The sequence below is a fragment of the Antrostomus carolinensis genome, unplaced genomic scaffold, assembly GCF_000700745.2.
Source record: "Antrostomus carolinensis isolate BGI_N321 unplaced genomic scaffold, ASM70074v2 scaffold24528, whole genome shotgun sequence".
NCBI lineage: Eukaryota > Metazoa > Chordata > Aves > Caprimulgiformes > Caprimulgidae > Antrostomus > Antrostomus carolinensis.
In genome coordinates this window covers 3,639-24,833 of record NW_010335359.1, presented here as the reverse complement: position 1 = coordinate 24,833, position 21,195 = coordinate 3,639, and the positions used below count along the sequence as shown (strand labels likewise).

The window sequence follows — 21,195 nt, the reverse complement described above, 5'->3', positions numbered from 1 at the left end:
CATTCCTGTCACTCCACAGCAAGGGAATAGGGCAAAATTCCTTCTAAATCCCACCACATTTCTAGCTAAATGCTTTATGACTGGGTTTTTCTCATCCCCTCTGGCTCTGTCTGTTTACAAAAAGTGAATGGCTGGTAAGCTGCGTTAATAATTTGGTATTAAGTGTTCTCTGCATCCCAACTCTCTTACTGGGCAGTAAACAGCTCTGCCCTCTCCTCTTATCCCCCACTAGTCTCACTGTGCCAGGCTGAATTCGGAGATCTCTGCAGAGACAAATCTCTTCTTGCTTGCAATGCTTATAGTAACAGCTTCCTCTGCTTCATCTCCTGTCACCTCTAGGAAGTTGCAAAAATACCAATAACATTTGAAATGAATGCCCTCTTTTCAGTCTACACTAATGATTTACCTCAGAGGCAGGGGAAAATGGGTGCCAGGGTTTATGTGTGTCAGCATTATGTGTTAGGAATAGCTCTGTTAACATTCAGTTCCTTGTGACTCAAGTGCCAAGGTCAGGCTCTCATGGTTGTCTTTTCCTCAGCTGTGTTTCCAAGAGTAGGTTTCATCCTCTCCACAATCAACAGTGATTTATTCTGCTGTTTGCCCTTCCGTCTGTTACTTTGTGTCTTCAGTTTGTTTCTCCTTCCTTGTAAATCCCATTAGTGGTTAAGCAATGCCTGTAGAGTTCCATGTTTAGGGCAGTATTTGCAGCAATAGCTGTGCAGAGTCACACTCACACGTATTTATGCAATTTCCAAAGCATCTTATGACTTGGTTCTTTTCAGTCGTGCACTGTACAAATACCAAGGTCAATCACAATCATGAAGTGAAGTAACATCCTCTGCCTCTACAAGTTTTATCCACACTTCCTCATGCACTAAAGCTGCTATTCAGAACCTGTAGAACTGAGATAGTCTTTGAATCTAGTGATTATGGAAAGGAAGAAAGTAGAAGAGTTATAAAGTATAGGTACTAAATAGACAAAGAACAATGGAGACAATCTAGGATCTATAATTTATGTCATCTTCTAATATAGCACCTGAAGGGGCAGAGAAAAAATAGACAAAAGGAAGTTTTCATAGCGAAAACATGTAAGTAACTGTTAGAAAACTTGTTGACAAAAAGCACTGCTTGGGTTGTATGGCACAAAAGGATAGCAAAAAGATCTAGAGAAATTCTTGAAAAGAGAGGAACCTCACTGACTGGTGTGATGGTTAAGAAGGTCTCCACAGATACACTGCAAGTCTCATCTAGCCCCTGCAAATGGGAGGAACCATACCAGCTTATTTGATGTCTTAAATCACTGAAAGTCCATTGAAATCCAAAGCCACACTAAGCCATGTTCTGGCCACTTAGGTGGTTTTTGACAAAGTATTGTGTGGACAGGTGCACTTCCTTCTCATGGGTGTTTTAAGAGAAGAGAAACGATGCAATCATGGATAGATAAGAGTAAAAACTGCTATATTGGGTAAGACTGAAATCTTGCCTACACCAGTGTCCTGTATCCTGGTTGGCTGCGGATGTTTCAGGAAAGAGCGTAGAAGATACTGCAAATAGAGCTGTCTCTCTCTCCCTGTACCCTTCTAGTTTCTACTGTCAGTGTTTTAGGAAGTTCCTAGGCCAGAACTTCTGCCTGACCTGTTATTGTACCACTGATAAATTACTTTTCCTGGCCTGTCTTTTGGACACTGCAGCATTCTTTTTCCCTTTTTTTTTTTTTTTGGGGGGGGGGGGAAGAAAAAAAACCCTTTCTTTCTGTAGATTTCAAATGCATTGCCTGATAATTTCATTAGGCACCCTGTAATTTCACATTTTAAAGAAACGGTGATTAATCATTTTCTATTAATCTTTTCTGTACTATTCCCAAATATAAATATATATCACTTCTGTTATAGCTGTGCCCAGTCATCTGCTTTCCATTCTGTATAGTCCTAACCAGGTCAGGGTGCTATTGAAGTACAACTGACATGAACTCACACTAGCAAGTAACATTTTGGACAGGAAAGCGTTTGAATGCCCTAACCATATGTTCTCCTCTGTTGTAGATATGACCAGCATTCCCCCCTTTGAATCTCTTTGGAACTGTAAGTCTCTGAAGCCCAGAGCATCACAGGCCTCTTTTACTGAGAAGATAGACCAGAAATCTGTGCTCCTTGCACCTGGTTTCAGACAGGTGTGTCAGACAGGACCTACCAAACATGTCCTCTCTACAGCAAACATAGTCCTTGGAAATGCCACCTTTGCTGAGGATGAAGAGGATAAATCTCTGCTTTCCCAGAGCACACTGAGGCTCATGTCTGACCCATCAAGCTGGAATCTCTCCACAGAGAAAGATGCATTCCCAGCTTTAAGTTCCGAACACAGGTTAGGGTGCTCTGATCCTTCATTACTGGACCCTCCAGCTGAAGCCACAAGAATCCTTGAGGCTTTGACTTTCCAGTCGTCTTTGGAAGGAAATCGTAGTGCTGTGAGCACCTTGCAACAAGTGGCTTTGGACGGCACCCGCTTCTCCGATGATCTGAGTGCCAGGTTCCACTCCCACCGGCTGGACTCCTCTTCTTCAGGAGAAATAATGAGTATGCTTGAGGGCCGTCTCCAAACTGCTGAGCCACCCCTGGTTGTGTCAACATCAGCTGTTACAGCACATTCCCTCTGTCCAGGGAGGGAATGCAGCCTTGGCAGTAGTATGACCTTTCCGAAAATACGAACTCCCAATACACCAAGAGACAGTATCCAACTAGCCAAGAGACACTACAGCCAACCACAGCCAAGGGCTAATTCTTTCCATCGTATAATGAGCTTAGAGGCTAGCACTTTCCAGCCCATAACGGACTCTCCAGTCTGCCATGGGCAAGTGAAGGAGACAGACATTGATGATGATGGGGTACTGGAGAAGATGGAGACAGAACGTGGCCTGGTGAGGGAAGAAGCTGGAGCATATAAGGAAATCAACCACTTACCTGCAGTGCAAAGAGAAGCTGTGAGTTCTGAGGCTGGCGTACTTGACCCAGGAGGTAAACCTCCCACACCACCACTGCACAGATTCCCATCATGGGTAAGAAATGCAAGGAAGTGCTGCTTATCTTTGAGTAGTGCCCAGTAGTTAGGCTGCAACAGCTCTTGGTCTCAAGCAATTATTTCCTGTGGTCATCAGTCACATTTCTGAACCACCTAGTCTGACAGTTCCAGATAGTGGGGCGTGCTGGTTCCCATGACGTTTTTTTTGTTATTTTCTCTTTATAAGGAAAAAAAAAAACCTATGGAAGAAAATAGTGCTCAAGAAACACAGGAATAAAAAAAATGAAAGTCAGGATGTGCTGCATTGTGGTTTATCCTTATGGCTTATCAAAAGTGAATCCTTAGTTCTGTTGTCATGTGTTTAAGGTAGAAAAGTGAGTCATAAATGCAAGTGAATGAACTATACCAGATAGTTTTAGGGTCAGAAAAAGCTGTGAATACTAGAATAGATACATAGATTAGATCTCAGCATTCCTGTCTCATGGTATACTTCTGCTATCAGGAAAATTCTGTGAAAACCATTGGTAAATTGAATATACATGTCCTATTGCTTACTTCATGTGAGAGTGAAGTCTGTTATCGCTTTCAGTTACTTGTTGGTTCAGATGGTTGGATTGTTTGCTAATGTGTCAGTCTAACTGATAAACTTGGTGGAAATCAATGTATCAAAAGAGATAATTCCAATATTTTAATTCCATTATTTTAAATTTGCTTTTTTAAAGGCATAGGCAAACAAGTGGTTTACTGGAGGTGGAAAATTAAGCACTCATTGTTAATCCTCATGTTTTATAATTTTTTTTTCTATGAAAATTTAATATTTGTGATCTTTGGCTGTGTCCTTTAGGATGCCAATTTAAACCCCAGTATAATCACAGCTGTTTTTCCAAAGGAATCTCGTTTTAGTCAGTCCATAATATGCAGCTGTGCTGGGGATGAAGCTGCGTAGTGTAGTGAAAGAAACTGCATTTTCCAAGATGTCTGTTTTATTTGCTGCACAAGGTGTCGTGAACAGTGTACTCACTTGGAAGAAGGGAAATAAATCTCAGAGATTGGCTACTCTTCCTTTCTCTGATCTAGAGTTCTCATGAAAGGTTCTTCTACTCCCTTAAGCTAAATTTTTTCACAGGTGATCATCAGCTCCACACACACCTTCTGAATGTCTAACTTGAGTTTGTCAAATAAATCTGACTAGAGAAGTGCAGAGCACTTCTCTGCTGCAACTGTATTAGTTGTTTTAATTACAATGTTGTATGATGCTAAATTCTCAAACGGTCAGGTCTTGGACATCTTGAAATGGGTTTTCCAGAGATATTGGATACTTCAAGGAACCTGTGTCTGAGTTCCTCTTCTGGAAAATAGTGATTAACACCCATCATGTCCCTCACAGGGTTTTTGTAAAATATTTTATTAATGTTTTTGAAGCATTGCAGTATTATAGTCAGGAACACCACAGGAAAAATCCATTATTTTGTCTTCAGACCAGAGTCAAGAAAGTATATCCAAGTAGGGCAGATTTAAGTATATCGAACACTAAAGCATGAATAGAATATTAAATAGCAACTTAATCAGTAAGAAATGTCCGTTATGTGCCTTGAATAGGAAGTGTCTGGGGAAAAAAATGCACATAATATTTAGAAACTAAATCACAATGCATATACCTACAGAAAATACTAATTCTGTGGTTTCCTTTTTTGGTGTACTTGACTTTGCAGTCTTAGGTGCTTTCATGTGTATGTAGTATGTGTGTTAGCTGATAGTGATTGGTTGTATGCTTGAAGGAACAGCAACAGGATTCCTAGCTTTGATTTTTATCTATTTCAAACTAGTTGATGTCTTAGTCATAACATTGGGTTTAGTTACAGGTTTGGGTTCCCCCCTTGGAATTTTTATCAATTTGCGAAGCACTTGGAGATCCTTTGAACTGAAAGCTCCATATGTTGTTCTAAGTGAGACACAGGCTTATCAACATCATTCCAGGCATTTCTTTCATTCCCTTATCAAAGAATGGGAATCCTTTGCAGGTTGATGACTCAATAAATTGTCCTGTTTTAGCGCTGTTCTCAATTCATTTTAATGCATTGTTCATAAAGTGGAAAAAACCCACCTTTTTCTAGGCTGTGATATAGTCATTTATTGCTAATTGCATGTAGGTGTTCCAGTCTGTGGGTACCATCTCTGTAACATTTACAAGCCAAGTCGGTTGCAGTTCAGGGAATCACACACAGATGCTTATTTCCACTAATGGTAGTTCACCCAATGTTTGGTGGAACAGAGCAAAACCCCCTCCTTCCTGACCAAAGGTGGGATTGTGATATGATTCTGTAACATGAGCATTACCTTTTGCAGGAATCATATTTTTGTCTGACCATTTCTATTCATGGTATTATTGTTCCAGGAGAGTCGAATCTATGCTGTGGCCAAGTCTGGCATGAGGCTGTCTGAAGTGGCCACGGTGAATGATGCTTCCAGCTGCTGTAAGTTCTAGACAAGATCCAGACTTAGAGGGAGTTTACAGTGACAGTGTGGGACCTGAGCTTCTGGCTGTTCACATTTCTTCATTTCCTTGCTTGTTTTCAAAGTAAATTTGGTTTCACAAGTAGCTACAATAAAGAAAGGAAGGGAGGAGGATACATCTGTCTCAGGGTTGCTTGGTGTTGGGCTGTTCAAGCCCCTACATTCAGTGACATCTTCAGGGACTCCATTTTCTCCTTCATCACTTTGACTGACACTGTTCTGCCTCTGCATGTCTGTGACCTGATTTTAGTATTGTGATTCACCATCACCTTCCCCTGTTGCGGCTTTTACCTGTTTGGACATGATGTGCTGGATTGCCATTGTACCATGGGGAGCGCAGGGTGGGTAAGGTGTCTTACAGGCTAAGTGGCAGGAGCATTGCAGCTGTCTCTAGGAGTTGTGTGTCATTAATAACACATCCCCTGGGCTTTCTCAGGCCAGACTCTCCAGGATGGCAGTCCTCCATTATTTGATGTTCCAAGAGGCTACATAGATTCTTACAGGCATGCTTATACCTCTCCATTAAAACTGCCTCCTTTTCACCAGTTTGTGTTATTTGTTCTCTTGCTCCCTGAATTTTCCCAGTTTCCAATTTCTCGCGTTCAACTTCTGGGCCATTTACCTGTCTTATCTACAGAAATGTCACAGTGCCAGTCTACACCACGCTGAAGGGGGTAAGGAGTTCCCTCACTTTTCCCCTTATGAAAAGCAGGGCTGCCAGTAATTTGAGAGAGAATGGGATGAAGCTGTGCAGTGAAGGAAAGAAAATTAGAGAATGCCAGGAAGTACTGAACACCAAACGAATGCAGAAGGAGTAGCAGGTGATAAATGTATTTAGGAATACAGAACATTGCAGGAAGTTTTGGTCCAGGAGACTGCAGTTTGCACTATGAGGCTGTAGAAACCCAGGGGGTGATAGTGGGTGTAGCAGTGTAGCCTAGAGAATGAGATGAAAGAGGGCTCTTGAGAGCTTATGGGGGAAGCACAGGGCTTGTTGAACAGTAGGAGGGTGTAACCAGAGGAGACCCAAACAGATCAGACTAGAGAGTCCAGACTGGAAAATCTCAGAAGAGAAAGTGAGGAAATCAGGAGCCCTGGCACACTAGTGGGTAAGGTGGTATGAAAATGAGGGGCCTGCACTGATTGCTCTGTCTGCTTATTGAGCAGGCATTGTCCTGGGGAAACTCTTTCCTCACACACTGACCATACAGGTCTGTTTTCCAGAAAGCCACACAGATCAGCAACGTGCCTTTCTTAGATGAATCTTCAGGCTCTGATGATGACTGTGGCTCCCATGCCAGCTTCAGGACTTCTACTGCTGGATCCGAGAACAGGAAAGCTAGCATTCCAGGCAGCCCTCGTGCAGTGAAGAGAGGTAAAGTGGGAATATTGCTACTGAGCAGCATGAACTCTGTCCTCATGGGTGAGGCAAGATGTCCCAAACAGCATCATCATTGACAGGCAAATACTCAGCCTTGGTGATGCTAATAAGGAGTTCTCCCAGAATGTGTGCAGACGTCAACAGCTACTCAATAGAAACCTCTCCTCTTAGATAGGTTTTTACCACTGGTAGATATCCACCCAAGTAGTTGCTAAGCTAAAACTGTGGGAAGGATTGGTCTCCCAAATTCATCCTGTATCCAGTGAAGCCATCTATGCCTTTTCTGTGACTTCTCCTTGTAAGCAAGCTAGTACTGTTACATTAAAAAATTAAATGTAAAATTTAAAGAAGATGGTTTTTGGCTCTGTCACTGGCTGATATTTATTGACCAGTAAGCAAATCTTTCCTGTCTTTGAGACATACCAGGTAATTGGGTCCTGGCTGGAACATTTTTTTTGACTGTTGGGAAGGTTAAACTGGATCCTTGAGTGGAATTTTCATTACAATTGGTAGTCAATAAAATAGAATCCCATTTACCGTAGTCTTAACTTCTGTTGTGATGCGTTGGCTGATACGTCTGTACATTGCCATGGACCAATGGTGGAAGATTCACAGAAAGCAAAGCTCCATTACTGGTGAGGGAGCTTCTTCTTTGGTTTGAATGAGAGGAGCTTGAGGATTTACAGTGGATGTTTCCAAGCTGAAAACAGTATGTCTGTGCTTTAGATAACAAGTTTGTTGATTTTATATATGTGTGTGTGTGTGTATATATATATATATATATATATATACTCTTTTTATTCAGCAACAAATTTATTTCACTGTCAGTATCCAAAATTCACTCTCACTACTTGGCTTCCTAGGGGTGGGGAAAAAAAGGTCTCAGAAATTTGGTTAGTGGAGTTTGAGTTTCCAAAGTTTGATCTGATTTGTTCTGCTTTAACAAAAAAACCTTAATGGTGAACTCAAAAACTTCTGCAGTATGTGCAGTGTTCAGTGCATGCTTCTCTCTAGCCTTGATTCTCATTCTTTCCTTTATTTTGAACAGGTGTTTCTATGTCCTCACTGAGCTCTGAGAGTGACTATGCCATCCCTCCTGATGCCTACTGCTTGGATGGTGACTATTCAGAGCCCGAACATAAGCTACAGCGAACATCTTCCTATTCCACTGATGGTGGAATCTGCACTGTAAGTCTTTGCTGCCTCACAGTTGTGAAGGGATGCAAACAGAGCCTTGGCTTTGAAAGAGTAAAAGCGTAACTACAGTATATTGAGTTATCCCCTGCAAAGTGATGTTGTAGCAGGCTGGGCTGTTGATCCAGCTGGTTTGTATCAAAAGACAGTATCTGATGCTTCAGAAGAAGGTGCAGTTTCTGTTATGTGTTTAGATAAAAGTACAAGCATGAATGGCTCTGTTCTTTCCTGATGACCTGTACTGGTTTCCTGTAGTAGTTTTCTACTTTAATCATGCCTGTACACTTTTATGACAAAACAAGTTTGGAAATTCAGAGGAAGGAAGGAGAAAGGATAGAATATTTTGGCCTATAAAAAAACCCCTCAAACATGGGCAGTATTAAATTCTGTACTCTTGAATGTAACAGATCAAGCAGACAAGGAACAGGAGTCTAATAATGGCTTAGAGCCAGCCTTTACTTTTATTTGGAAAATCATTGCTATGGTAGGAAGACAAGCTTTCAGTGCATCAAACAATCAGCAAAATGATCTTCAGATACCTTCTTTACTAAAACAACACAATGTGGTATTTGCAGCTACAGAGATAGTCTAAGACTCTCTCCAAGTTGAGCGGAGAGCACTGACCTTAAATGGCTGCTACTTCCATCTGGCAGAGTAAAATGGAAAATGATAGAGATGGAGCAAATGTCTGAGCTTGATTTCAGCACTCTTTAATTTGTATTTTGAGACATGCAAGATAGCTTCCTCTCCCCTTCACTCTCTGTCCCCCAGGAACCCATGGAGAAAGCAGGTTACTTGCTGAAAATGGGCAGCCAGGTGAAGATGTGGAAGAGACGTTGGTTTGTTCTAAGAAACAGACAGATCATGTACTACAAGTCTCCGGTGAGTAACTGGGATACATTTATACATTACTCCTGTGAGGAGGCACAGGGGAAGGCTGTCTGCAGAACCAGTTCCAGGCTGCTACCACCAGCAGAGTGGGGAGCCATGGGCAAGCTTCTCCCAAAATGTCCTACCGAAGAGCTTTGTCTGACCCACAGGTTCAACTGTTGGTCTCTGAATAGGCAGGGAAGCTCCTTGTGATGGCAGTTTCCAGGAGATGAAAGGTTGTTCACCAGAACAGAAGCTTGATACCTACTGGTTAACTTTATACAGATGATGAAAAGCAGAAGGCACACCATGGCCCAGCTTTGGTCATGTTTAAGATTAAAATAAAGGCAAAATAAATTTCAATACCAGGAGGATGCAGATATGTACTCCTCAGTCAGTATACAGGGCTCTGAGGAATACTACAACTTTCAAAGGGAAGTAAGCTGGATTCTTTAATGTTTCACCCTCCCACATGGACATAGAAGTATTAGAAAACTAGGGTAAAATTGAAAATAAGCTTTCATGCAAAATGCTGTCTTACAGTGATCGATGAAACCATACTGAGAGAGCATGTTTCTGCATTCAAACTTTTCCAAATATTTTTTTATAACTCACAACTGTTTCAAATGAAGTTATGTTATTTTTAAAATCCTAGCAGTATGTACTCAAAATTTGTATATACAGTAAAATACATTTATTGTTGGCCTTCATTATTCTGCTGTACTTAGCTATGTTACACAGAACTATATTTAGGGGTAGTCACCTTCCATACTTTTTTCTTCTGGACAGCAATTTCCTCCATACCTGCATAATTACACACTATTTCTGTGTACATACACATCTTTGCTTACAAGTTATGAATATTGAGAAGATTTATTTTCAACTTTTTTATTTTATCCAGTTGTCATATTCTGACAAGACAAAAATACACCTTAGGGCACAATGCATCTTTATTTCTGATACTAGGTTTATCCATCAAAATTCACAAGCAAATTGTAGATGTACATTATATGCCTACGTGTATATAAAAAAAATAATTTGATAAATATGCAGAATTTAGACTGTTGGTTGGAAGGGACTTCTGGAGACACATTGAAGAGGGACTATCACCAGCTGTAGATTAAACCACCCATGGCTTTGTCTAGCTGAATCTTGAAAACTTCCAAAGATGGATATTCAGCCACTATCTGGGTACCTGTTTGGTGTTGTATTGCCTTCCCAGTGAGAAAAGGTGGTTTGGTTTGGTTTTGGAACTGGTTTGTTGGTTTTTTGGTTTTGTTTTTTTTCCCCTAATATCTAGTCTGAACTTTGTAAGACAGTACTTGTCACCATTACTCATGTTATATTGTCTGCTACTGCTGAGGAGACTTTTGCTTCATCATTGCAATGGGATCAGTCTCATATTCAACCTGGCAACCTTCAGTTGTCCTTCTCAGCTCATGAATGCAGACTCCAACCTGTACGTGTATATTATGCTGTATTTAAGTACTCTAAGACCCATCTGAGGTTTTTTTCCTTCTGAAAAAGGTGTTTGCTTTTCTTCCCTCAGAGCGACGTTATCCGCAAACCACAGGGGCAGATGGAGCTGAATTCCTCGTGCCAAATTGTCAGAGGTGAAGGGTCCCAAACATTCCAGGTAAGCGTTGCTTTTTCATCCTGCAGATAACCACCCACTCAGTGGCTGGGTGAGAGAGCACTTACTTCAGGCTGAATGGTACTGTATGTCTGAATGGGTATGGGCTAACTTTATCTGGTTCCTGTGTTTCCTGGCACAAGCCAGACAGTTTAATAAATAATGGGGCAAGAGCTAAACTGTAACTTAAATACAGATTTTTGAAATTAAAAATAAAGTATCCTTTTTTTTGTTGTTTTATTTTACACCATAGCACTTTCCTTTTTTGCAGTTAGGCCTGAGAGCTTGAAATCTGTGGGGAAAAAGTGATTATTAAGCAATTAAAACCAGATAGTACCTAGGATCTCCTCTTTCTGAAAGACTTCTCTCACAAGATCTCCAGCCTGACTTTACATGTCTGGAGGATCTGAAGAAACATCTGAATTGCTGAATTATTATTAGAATTTGACTTCCAAAGTATTAGAAGTTAGCCCATCACTGGGTGCAGTTTGAAGTAATTATTGTTAGAGGACTTCATTGTAAAGGTGGCACTAAAGTTTCTCTCATACTCTGACTGAAAGGCACATGGCCTGACCTGTGAGCTACCTTCTGCCCTTATTGAACTGAGGTTGGTAAGGTTTAACACTATTAAATTAATTGCATCTTTCCTGTCAGAATCAAAAGCTATTGAAGGCAGAATGCAATACAAAGTGAAGGCAGCAAAAAAAAAAAAAGAAAATTATGTCATCATCTTTAAAATAAAAAATTATCAGCAGCACTGAGAAACAAGGAAGGGTGAGAGAGGAGACAAAGCTACAATATCCAATAGAAACAGCAAGAGAGATCATGAGAATCTGATTTATTTGAGTTTCAGTTCTTTCACTTGGGCTTTCAGAGTTAGCACCTTTTTTCTTAACCCCCAGAAAATCCATCCTGAACCACCAAAAAAAATCCGTATGGGATAATGAAACTCATCAGCTGAAGGAAATATTTGTAGGTATGCAAGTTTATAGTTACTCCTTTGCCTTCCAGCTTGTGACAGAGAAGAGAACTTACTTCCTGACAGCAGACTCTCCCAACATCCTGGAGGAATGGATTCATGTCCTACAGAGTATCCTGAGAGTGCAAGTGACCAGCCCTGTTGGTGTTCCTCATAGTGATGCTAAACCTACTGTGAAAGGTTGGCTCACCAAGGTAAGATACTATTTTTTTCTTTCAGCAATAAATTTTTATTTTAATACTCCCTAGAAGAGTGGGGAAAGAAAGAAAAGTGGCAGTAATTTCTGTATTTCAGAGAGAAACATTTGTATAAATGGTAAAGAATGGGACAAACAAGGCTACTGAGAGATACTGACTTTGACAAATAGTAAGTAATAAGAAGTATCTAGATTATGTATGCCTTTCTGCAACAGAACTTACAGCATGTCATAAAAAAAATAACCATGAGGAAACACTGTTAAATTACACATTTAATTGATTTTAACTTGATGTTATAGGAGAATTTCAAAGAAATGGCTTGTATGGTTCTAGGTTAGCATTTATTTCTTTCACAGCAGACTGGATGCACATTAGTACAAAGTACAATGGCTGAAAATTCTTATGCTTTATGCTGTTTCCATAAATTAGTTTTGCATACCAAGTTACTATGATTTTTATAAATATAATTCTGGTCAGCATCTAAAGATGGCTAAAGACAACCCACATCTGAAGCTTGTTCATCTGCAGTAGGAAACAGCTCCCTAGACTACACGTTGACTGGTGTCTGAAATGAATGGTTCATTTTTATAGTCTTAAAAAAGGTTATTCTTAATATTGTATTTCAGAGTTGTTATGACTGAGTAAAATACTTCACAAAATCTTAAGTCTATTTCCATAAACACCTCTGTCCCATATACTTAGGTGGGATCTATTTACCTGCTTTTGGAAGTGGTGCCCTGTATGCTTTGAAAGGAGCTCATATTAGCATAGAACAAATAATAGATGCACGGTTTTAAGGGAGAGTTGAATTGAAAGTTGAAATCATAGAAGATCATTCCAGCAACACTGCTGATATTAAAAATATGTATTTCTTTTTCCTCCTTACAGGTCAAGCATGGTCACTCTAAGCTGGTCTGGTGTGCACTGATTGGAAAAACTTTCTATTACTATCGCAATCATGAAGATAAGGTAATTCCTTTCCCCCTTTTGTTCCTGAACCCTCCTTTCCTATTTCTCATGACACCGTCTTTCCTTTTACTGCTTCTGTGTCTCATGTTTCAAGCTCTTCCTTGGTTGTACTTCTTTCCTTCTAACAGCATCTGCTCCACAAAGAGAATCAATATTTTATCTGATTTTTTTTTTAAGCTAAAATGACAAAAGACTTAAAGGGCGAGTGACTACTCTTTCTCAGATCACTGTATATCTTGTTTCTTGCTTTCTCCATTGGGTCTCGTGAAACCTTTCGAGCAGTCTTTTATACAGCAACTGATACATTCTGCATACTGTCAAGAAAATAAGTAGCAACAACAATGTAGGAATAGGGAGGTCATTTAATCAGTGTAATGTGCTTCCAGTTCTGGAAGCTTGGCCCAGTGTTCCATTACTTTGTCTTGGTGATGTCAAAACCCAAGTTTTAGAATATCAAAGAACACTGTGACTATACATGGGATTGACTGCCAGAGTTAGCACAGCAGATATTCTCTGCTTGTCTGAATCCACCTATTTATGTAATATTAAAAGTACTTATTTTCCAGTAGCAAGCAGAAAGTCTGACCAGGATCAAAAAACAGTGGCTTAAGATACTGAGTAACTGACCATCAGAAAACACATCCTGCCTTGCAGAACCAATGATATAAACACAACTGACAAGTGTAATGGGAAGAAAACAGTACCTTATGGGAGAGGCCATATTTTTATTTGTTTATTCTCATTCTGACCTGTAGATGCTCTCCCAAGAGAAATAATAAATGTAGTAACACAGTTTGTAAGTTCTTTACTTCATGAAAGAGAAGAGATTCTATAGAAATGCAAGGTTATATAATTACATTAGTTAAACAGTGATTTATAGTCTATTCCTTACACTGACGTTTTGACCTGGGTTTTCTTTCCCAGTATTCCCTGTCGTCCATAGTGGGAGATCAGCTATACTTACCCAAGCTACTTCCTTTTCTTATAGTGTCCCCTAGGGCATCTGCCTATGCGTGACTCCAAAGTGGAAGAAGTAGACCGTTCCTGTGACTCTGATGAAGACTATGAAGCCACTGGTGGAGGACTTCTCTCATCCCACTGTACATTGGTGATTCATCCACAGGACCAGAGTCCCACATACTTACTCATTCGCACCAAACAGGAGAAGGTATAAAAGGCAGTCTTTTTGGAGAGCAAGAGTCCTTTTGGTATCGGCAAACAAATGGGGCATACAGACTGGACCTGTTTGTAGAAAACAAGGTCTGAATTGACCCATACTGTTCTCATTCATATTCTTAGAATACCTGGCTGTACCATCTGACTGTAGCAGCTGGTAGCAGTAATGCCACAGTGGGTACATCATATGAACAACTCATTGGAAAACTACTGGACGCAGAGGGAGACCCTAGTAAGTAGAAACCACAAACTCTTTTCCATGGTAACAAAGCAGAAGGGAAGGGTAATTTCAATTCCCAGTTTTAATCCAGCCAAAGGTGAGGGAAGGAGGTTGTCAGTAGAAGAGCATATAATATAGTGTTCTTCTCCCCTAGTTCCACAGTAACATCCAGAGAGGAAACTGGCATTGTAGTGAAACCAGACACATCCATCACATTGTCACATCATTTATCAAAGCATCTGAAACTTCTGTAACATTTATTCAAATTAAAATAAAGAACTGGAGCTTTAATTTTTCCTGTTATTGTTGGTCCTGATTTTCCTTTCCTGGGAATCTTGACCATACAAATGCATGCTCTCTCTTCTAAATATGCTCACACACACTTGCCTTCACATCTGTTCCTCTGTCTGCACATACAAACCCTCACACATATATCCATGCTCGTCTGTTCCTCTTCATCTTTGATACTGGCTCATTCATGTGTCTTTATGCACCATGTTCTCAAATGTATTAACTACAAATGCATATGTTAGTACACTCTTTTCCTGCACATTCACATATTCCTAGACCTATATTTGAACCTTGCTTACTGTCGAGGAGTGACTTACAACAAAAAGACCCCCACTGCCGGCATCTGCCCTGGCAGAGTTTGTGTCTCTTGTTTGAACACACAGCTGAGCAGTTCCCCACCCGACTCCACCCGATGAGAAGCTCTGACATAACAGGATTGAGGATGGCAATACTTCTTTCTGCTGGTGGCTAATGCTGATGTTGACTCCTTGTTCATGGCCCGCTTTGCTGAAATCAGTGAAGTGACACCAAAGATAAATGTAGTCTAGTGCAGTGCTTCTTCCTCAGGTGCTTTGCTATTTCAGCAAGGCTCCTTTTCAACATGGACACTGTTACCCTGTTACCCATCTTCTGTTTCTGATACTGCATGTTTTTGCCCATCTGCTACCTCAGATTCTCCTCTGTGGAAGCATCCTATGTTGTGCTACAGTAAAGATGGGTTGCACACATCCCTCACCACTCTGCCATCAGAGGCTCTACAGACTGAAGCTCTGAAACTTTTTAAGGTATTTAAAGAGACGTTGCATGTCTTTCAGTTATTTTGCTCTGTTGTTGGGGCAACAACACTGTTTGGTCACATTTTTTGGCACGACATTTACTGTCACCATTGGTTGCTTTAGACAGGCCTGCTGGGTCATTTAATTACAATAGGATAGTTGGATATTAGGTGTCATTCATTTCCAGGAAGCTTAACTTCTCCTTGTAGGGAATCTGGTTTAGGAGCGATGTCCCCCACAGGCTTTACACTTCAACGTTAGCCTTATCTTCCTCTTTCCTCTCCAACAGCTGGATTGAAGGAAACGGCAACAGTTCACTGGCAAACTCAATTGTGTCAGTAGGACCAGTGGTGAAGCCATTGGGGATTTGATTCTTGCACTCTGCAAGTGTAAGATCAGCAGTAAGACTGGACAGTCCTGGCAAGATAAAGCACAGGCATGGAAGGCAGGAAGCACATTTTCCCCTCAATTCTCTTGCTGACTTGTGAGCTCCTCAGGCTGGGGGAGGTTGAGTGAATTTTCTAGTTGCCACAACTAAAGAGGGAGGGATAGGAATTAAGTTATTTACTCTCCTCCCTCCTTTCAGGGTTATTTAGAAGAATTCATTAATTATGTGTAACACATTGGGGAACCTGGCCTGGAGAGAATCGCTGTATTCATGGCATTGACTAACTTCTACCGTTTCACAGTCCTGTCAGCTGTTCATCAATGTCCCTGTGGAGGCACCCTCTATTGATTACCATGTGTCACTTGCCCAGACAGCACTACAGGTCTGCTTGACACATACTGAGCTGCAGAATGAAATTTACTGTCAGCTTGTTAAACAGACCAGTTGCCGACAGCCCCAGAACCACTCAGTCATTCAGGTCGGTTCCTCTTTTGTTACTTCCACTCTGCAAATACTTTCTATTTAATTTCATGTTTTTAATGATTAGCTTTGGATTGGTTCTCATCAAATGGTTCAAATGCTAAAGGTGTGCTGGAGGAAAAAAAAATCTTGACACTGATGTGCAAAGAAAAACATTGAGAATGTAACTACTTGCAAAATAAATTTTAGTTTGAATTTAACCACTTCCCAGTTGCAAATGGTCTATTCAGACCATATTCAGAATCAAAATTCATAGCCTATGTTGGTTAGCTATAACTGCCACATGGTATTAATTTTGTTTTCCATTTTAGTTAATCAACAGCATGCAAATAATGAATATTACTATTAAGCGTGAAATCTGATTTTTCCACTATAATTACTGGGTAAATCAAATAAATAAGTTACAGCATGAATGTAGATACTTGATTATAATATTCCCAGTTCAGGTGAGACAGTAAAATCTGGTTGAAGAATAATGGATCTAATTTGAAACAAAATTCCCCAGTGTATTCTTTATTATGATTTGCAGTTGCAAATAGTAAAAAAAAGTATTAATTTAAGTCTTAATTGTTCACTCAGCTCTGCTTACATTAGTCAATATTTTCAAAAGTGGACAGCCATTTAGAACACCTCTTCTTAGAGTCCAAGTTGAGATATTGAAGAGCAGCCTGTCCTCTGACCATCACTTTCCTTTGAAGCATCTCAAACTACATGTTTAAAAATGGTCACTCCCAAAAGCACTAGTCACCATCCAACGTCTCAGTTGCAGTATTCTATGAAAGACAACAGGCAAGAAGTCCAGAACAAGAATGATGTCTAGTTTTATGTTCACAGTGCTGGCAGCTCCTGGCTTTGTGTGCTCCTCTGTTCCTGCCTCAACATCACTTCCTCTGGTACATCAAACAGCACTTGCAACGACATGCAGACCCCAGGTAAAGACTGCAACAGCTTTTTCTTCTGCTAAGCTGATTGCCTTTTGGCAGTCCAGGTAAAGACTGCAACAGCTTTTTCTTCTGCTAAGCTGATTGCCTTTTGCCTCCACTACTGGTAAAGATTAAAGCAATTTTGTAACTCACACCTGCAAAAATAAGTTGAGGGAGGGGACAGAAGGTTCATAATGGTATCAAGCTGCCCCCTTCAGTCATTCACATTAGTGGCTTACATTGAGCTAGTTCACAAAACTGAATGACCTATACTAGCAAAAGAACTTTTTGCAGATATGACTAGAGCTACATAGGGAGTTTTTTGCGATGCAGCTACTTTCTTTTATTGATAGAAAGACAGACCAAGGTAATTATTTAGAAAGAATTATTAGAATTTTAAGTGATTGCATGCTGCTGTCAGGATAGCAGGCATACAGACAGAATAAAAGTGAGGCAAAGAATAACTTAGGGAACCATAAAAAGTTAGGAAAAACTAACAAACCTGAAATATATACTAGTACTGTTTTCTGTTACCTCTTTAGTGTATAGCACTTTCCTCTGTAAGAAAAAAGTGCAAGATCTACTGTGACAGCAATAAGTTGTCTTCCAGTGTTCATGCTGTGTTCTTTGTTTCCATGGTGATCTGGTCTTCAGCATATCTCACTGTGTCCTTGGTGAGGAGATCACAGCTAAAGTTGTCTAGTTGTATTTTGCAAGAATATACTGTTGCTAAGACATAGGTAAAAGTGATTTAATTTCAAACAAATACACATATTCAAATACTCAGAAACTCAAGCTAAAAGTTTCCTGGTATCGCAAAGGAAATCTGTGTACTCCTTCAATTAAGGTTGTTCTTATTTTCTTTCTGCCTCTCATTTGCAATTTCTTCTCAGAAGCAAAACTACAGATATCAGTTGCTCCTCAATGTTCAGGCTGTTTCTCCATTGGCTAAGACAAGATGTTAGGGATCTTCTGGCTAGTACTAGAAACCATCTCTTCAAACTTGTGTGTAACCAACTCCCAAACTGGCTCATTCAACTCGGCAATGGAACTGCTCTGCTGTTAGGGACTGTTGAATTTCATAAGGATGTGTTGGGCTCTGTGAAATTTATGCATCAGTTTCAAGCATTACTATGCTGATGGTCTGCCAGTTTCTTAGCCCAAAAGTACCTTTATCAACAAATAAAGTTTAAGCAGAAGCAAAGAGGAAATGTATTTATACAATCCAGCTATGAAACAATTATTAGGACTAGAAACAGACTTACAAAAATTACAGCAAACTATGCTTATTTCATCTGTGGTTTAGATTGGATTTAGAGCAGTTGCTAAATGAGACTCAGCTTAGCTCCTTCTACCTAGCTTTAGGAATACTTATGTCTCTTTATGGAGCAGATATGGCTGTTTCTTGAGCAGTTAAATAGACATGCTTTCCCTGGTTCATACAGCAAACAAGACACTTTAATGTTTATAATGCATAATGCCTGTGGTCTAGATTTATGCTAGATCTTAATTCTAGGCATTTTTTTCATGAAAGGTGACCTTAGAGTATATATCTAATCTCTAAGAGAGGAAGAAAAGTGGGGCACAGTTCTAGATTAGAAGACACAGGACTCGGGAACATTTGGAAGCCAGATACAACAGCTTCTCATTGAAGCAAGATTCTCCATTTGAAAGTTGTTCAGACACGTTACTGGGGAGGTGAGCAATATGTTGCTACAGTGAAAAGCCAGAGCTCCTGACTTCTGTGTTGCTTTCAGGGATTTAACTGGAGGTTTAATCATGTACTGAGCTCCTGAAGGCATCCTGAATGCTTTCCCCTACAAAGTTTCCCTTGTGAAGTGATAGCACAGTTACAAATCCATATAAATCCTTCCATTTCAGAACCTATTCAGTATATACATTCTTAACATTTTTGCGAAAGGTGTAATTGACTGTTCCTGCCTGGATTTAGAGACACTTATATCCTCTTGGTGCTGTTCAGTGGAGCATTCTCTTCAGTAGACAGTAAACTGATTATATTAGTAACTGTCCCTGGACTGTATTGAACTATCAACAAATCTGAGCCTGCTTTGAATCTCTGTCAAGTCGGCAGATAGGGTTAATACATGAACACTTATCATTTGTATAACCATGTAAATTGACAACTTATATAATCCTGTAAGTGAGACTAATGCATTGCAACTCATTATTAGTACTTATCAGGACTTGACATGATAGTAACCAAATCACAGAATCACAGAATGTTGGGGATTGGAAGGGACCTCAAAAGATCATCTAGTCCAATCCCACTGCCGGAGCAGGAACCTAAATGAGATCACACAGGAAGGCGTCCAGGTGGGTTTTGAATGTCTCCAGAGAAGGAGACTCCACAACCTCCCTGGGCAGCCTGTCCCAGGGCTCTGTCACCCTCACTGTAAAGAAGTTTCTTCTCAAGTTTAAGCAGAACCTCCTATGCTCCAGCTTACACCCATTGCCCCTTGTCCTACCATTGGGCATCACTGAGAAGAGCCTGGCTCCATCCTCATGACATTTGCCCTTAACAGATTTATAAACATTAATAAGGTCACCCGTCAGTCTCCTCTTCTCCAAGCTCAAGAGACCCAGCTCCCTCAGCCTTTCCTCATAAGGGAGATGCTCCACTCCCTTAATCATCGTGGTGGCTCTGTGCTGGACTCTCTCAAGCAGTTCCCTGTCCTTCTGGCATGACAGTGAGTTTGAGAGGGAACTGGTCTTGGTTTAATGGATGCCATGATGGCAACAGGGTACAGAAGAGGATATTCCTATACTATGTCCAGTCCATCTAGGAGCAGGGAATGCTTTTGTACTTCCCACAGAGTCCATTGTCTACCTTAATTTTACAGATCCTTGGAGCTCAAGTTTGTGTTGTAGCTTTTCACTTGAGCTGCTAGTCTGTTGAGGTCAACTAGGATATCTGCACAGAGATGTATCTTAGCTTGAGCACAAGCCTGAGGGAGGAAAGCTCTAGTCAGCATGGGAAATGGGCAAGGACATGGCATTTAAAGCATGTTTGTGGCTTATCTCTACCTCTTTGCCTAGGAGTGAAATAGGCAAGTATGCCATCTACTGCCAGAGATCAGTAGACCGTACCGTGCAGACTGGTGAGCGGGAAGCCAAGCCCTCCCGGATGGAGATTGTGTCCATCCTGCTGAGAAATCCGTACCACCACTCACTCCCCTTCAGCATCCCAGTGCACTTCATGAACGGAACCTACCAGGTGAGCCATCGCAGCTGCTTTTCTTCCAGACTGCCCCATAACCTGCCTCCTTTGTGTGAGTGGGTAGCACCAGGGTGTTTATACATATCTGATATTCAGAGATAGACACTTATTTTTCCTCCTTGCCATTTTAGCCATTTTTCTTGAGAAAATGAAAGGATTCCAGCCCCAGCTCTACAGGTCTTAGGGGGAAAAGGTAGCTGGGGAAAAGGGAGGGATGTCATAAGCATCTCAGTACAAGAAAGAATTCAGTGTTAAGGGAGGCAATATGCAAGTGCAGTTACTGGAACTGGCAGTCAATCATGAGACAGCAATCTGTGGGAAACCAGGCTTCATTACTTTTGATAACCATCAATGTCATGTTTCCTGAAAGTTATCCTCAATTAGCTCCTCTTTCATTGCAGGTTGTAGGTTTTGATGGTTCCTCAACAGTTGATGAATTCATCCAGCGACTGAACCAGGAGACAGGAATGAGGAAGCCATCTCACATGGGATTTTCTCTGTTCACAGATGATCCTTCTGGCAGGAATTTGGAACACTGTCTGCAGGGCAACATGAAGGTATTTTTTTTCCTTCTGCTACATTCCGCATACATCTTTGAAGACCTGCTAAATGGCTAATAAATTTTTCTTAATGCAGCAAGATCAAATGCACTTGGGTATTGTCTATCTAGATTAGTGTTCAGAGATAGGATATTAATGCCTGCACTTGGGTCACAATAACTCCATGCAACGCTACAGGCTTGGGGAAGAGGCTACAGGCTTCACGTTACAGTCTAGACAAGTGGTCTGTGCAGTGGGTGGGAAACTGGTTGACAGGCTGCACCGAGGGGGTGCTAGTAAATAGGTCCTTTTCAAACTGGCAGCCTGTCAGAAGTGGGGTCCCCCAGGGATCAATATTGGGCCCAGTGCTGTTTAATGTCTTCAAAAGTGATCTGGATGATGGGATCAAGTG

The 21,195-nt window shown here is 40.7% G+C and overlaps 1 protein-coding gene across 1 annotated transcript in view; it reads left to right on the top strand.

The window, feature by feature from the left end:
• PLEKHH1 (pleckstrin homology, MyTH4 and FERM domain containing H1) overlaps positions 1-20,801 on the top strand; it is a gene marked incomplete at its 3' end in the record, with an annotated part of 35,710 nt that extends 14,909 nt beyond the window's left edge. The window contains exons 6-21 of the mRNA XM_010174524.2: positions 2,043-3,052; positions 5,411-5,489; positions 6,115-6,203; positions 6,754-6,904; positions 7,959-8,098; positions 8,876-8,986; positions 10,524-10,610; positions 11,619-11,780; positions 12,672-12,752; positions 13,741-13,920; positions 14,052-14,160; positions 15,112-15,224; positions 15,905-16,081; positions 16,918-17,015; positions 20,064-20,241; positions 20,646-20,801. Of these exons, the coding sequence (XP_010172826.2) occupies positions 2,043-3,052; positions 5,411-5,489; positions 6,115-6,203; positions 6,754-6,904; positions 7,959-8,098; positions 8,876-8,986; positions 10,524-10,610; positions 11,619-11,780; positions 12,672-12,752; positions 13,741-13,920; positions 14,052-14,160; positions 15,112-15,224; positions 15,905-16,081; positions 16,918-17,015; positions 20,064-20,241; positions 20,646-20,801 (2,921 nt within the window). The remainder of the gene's footprint in view (positions 1-2,042; positions 3,053-5,410; positions 5,490-6,114; positions 6,204-6,753; positions 6,905-7,958; positions 8,099-8,875; positions 8,987-10,523; positions 10,611-11,618; positions 11,781-12,671; positions 12,753-13,740; positions 13,921-14,051; positions 14,161-15,111; positions 15,225-15,904; positions 16,082-16,917; positions 17,016-20,063; positions 20,242-20,645) is intronic.
• Positions 20,802-21,195: the final 394 nt, after the last annotated feature.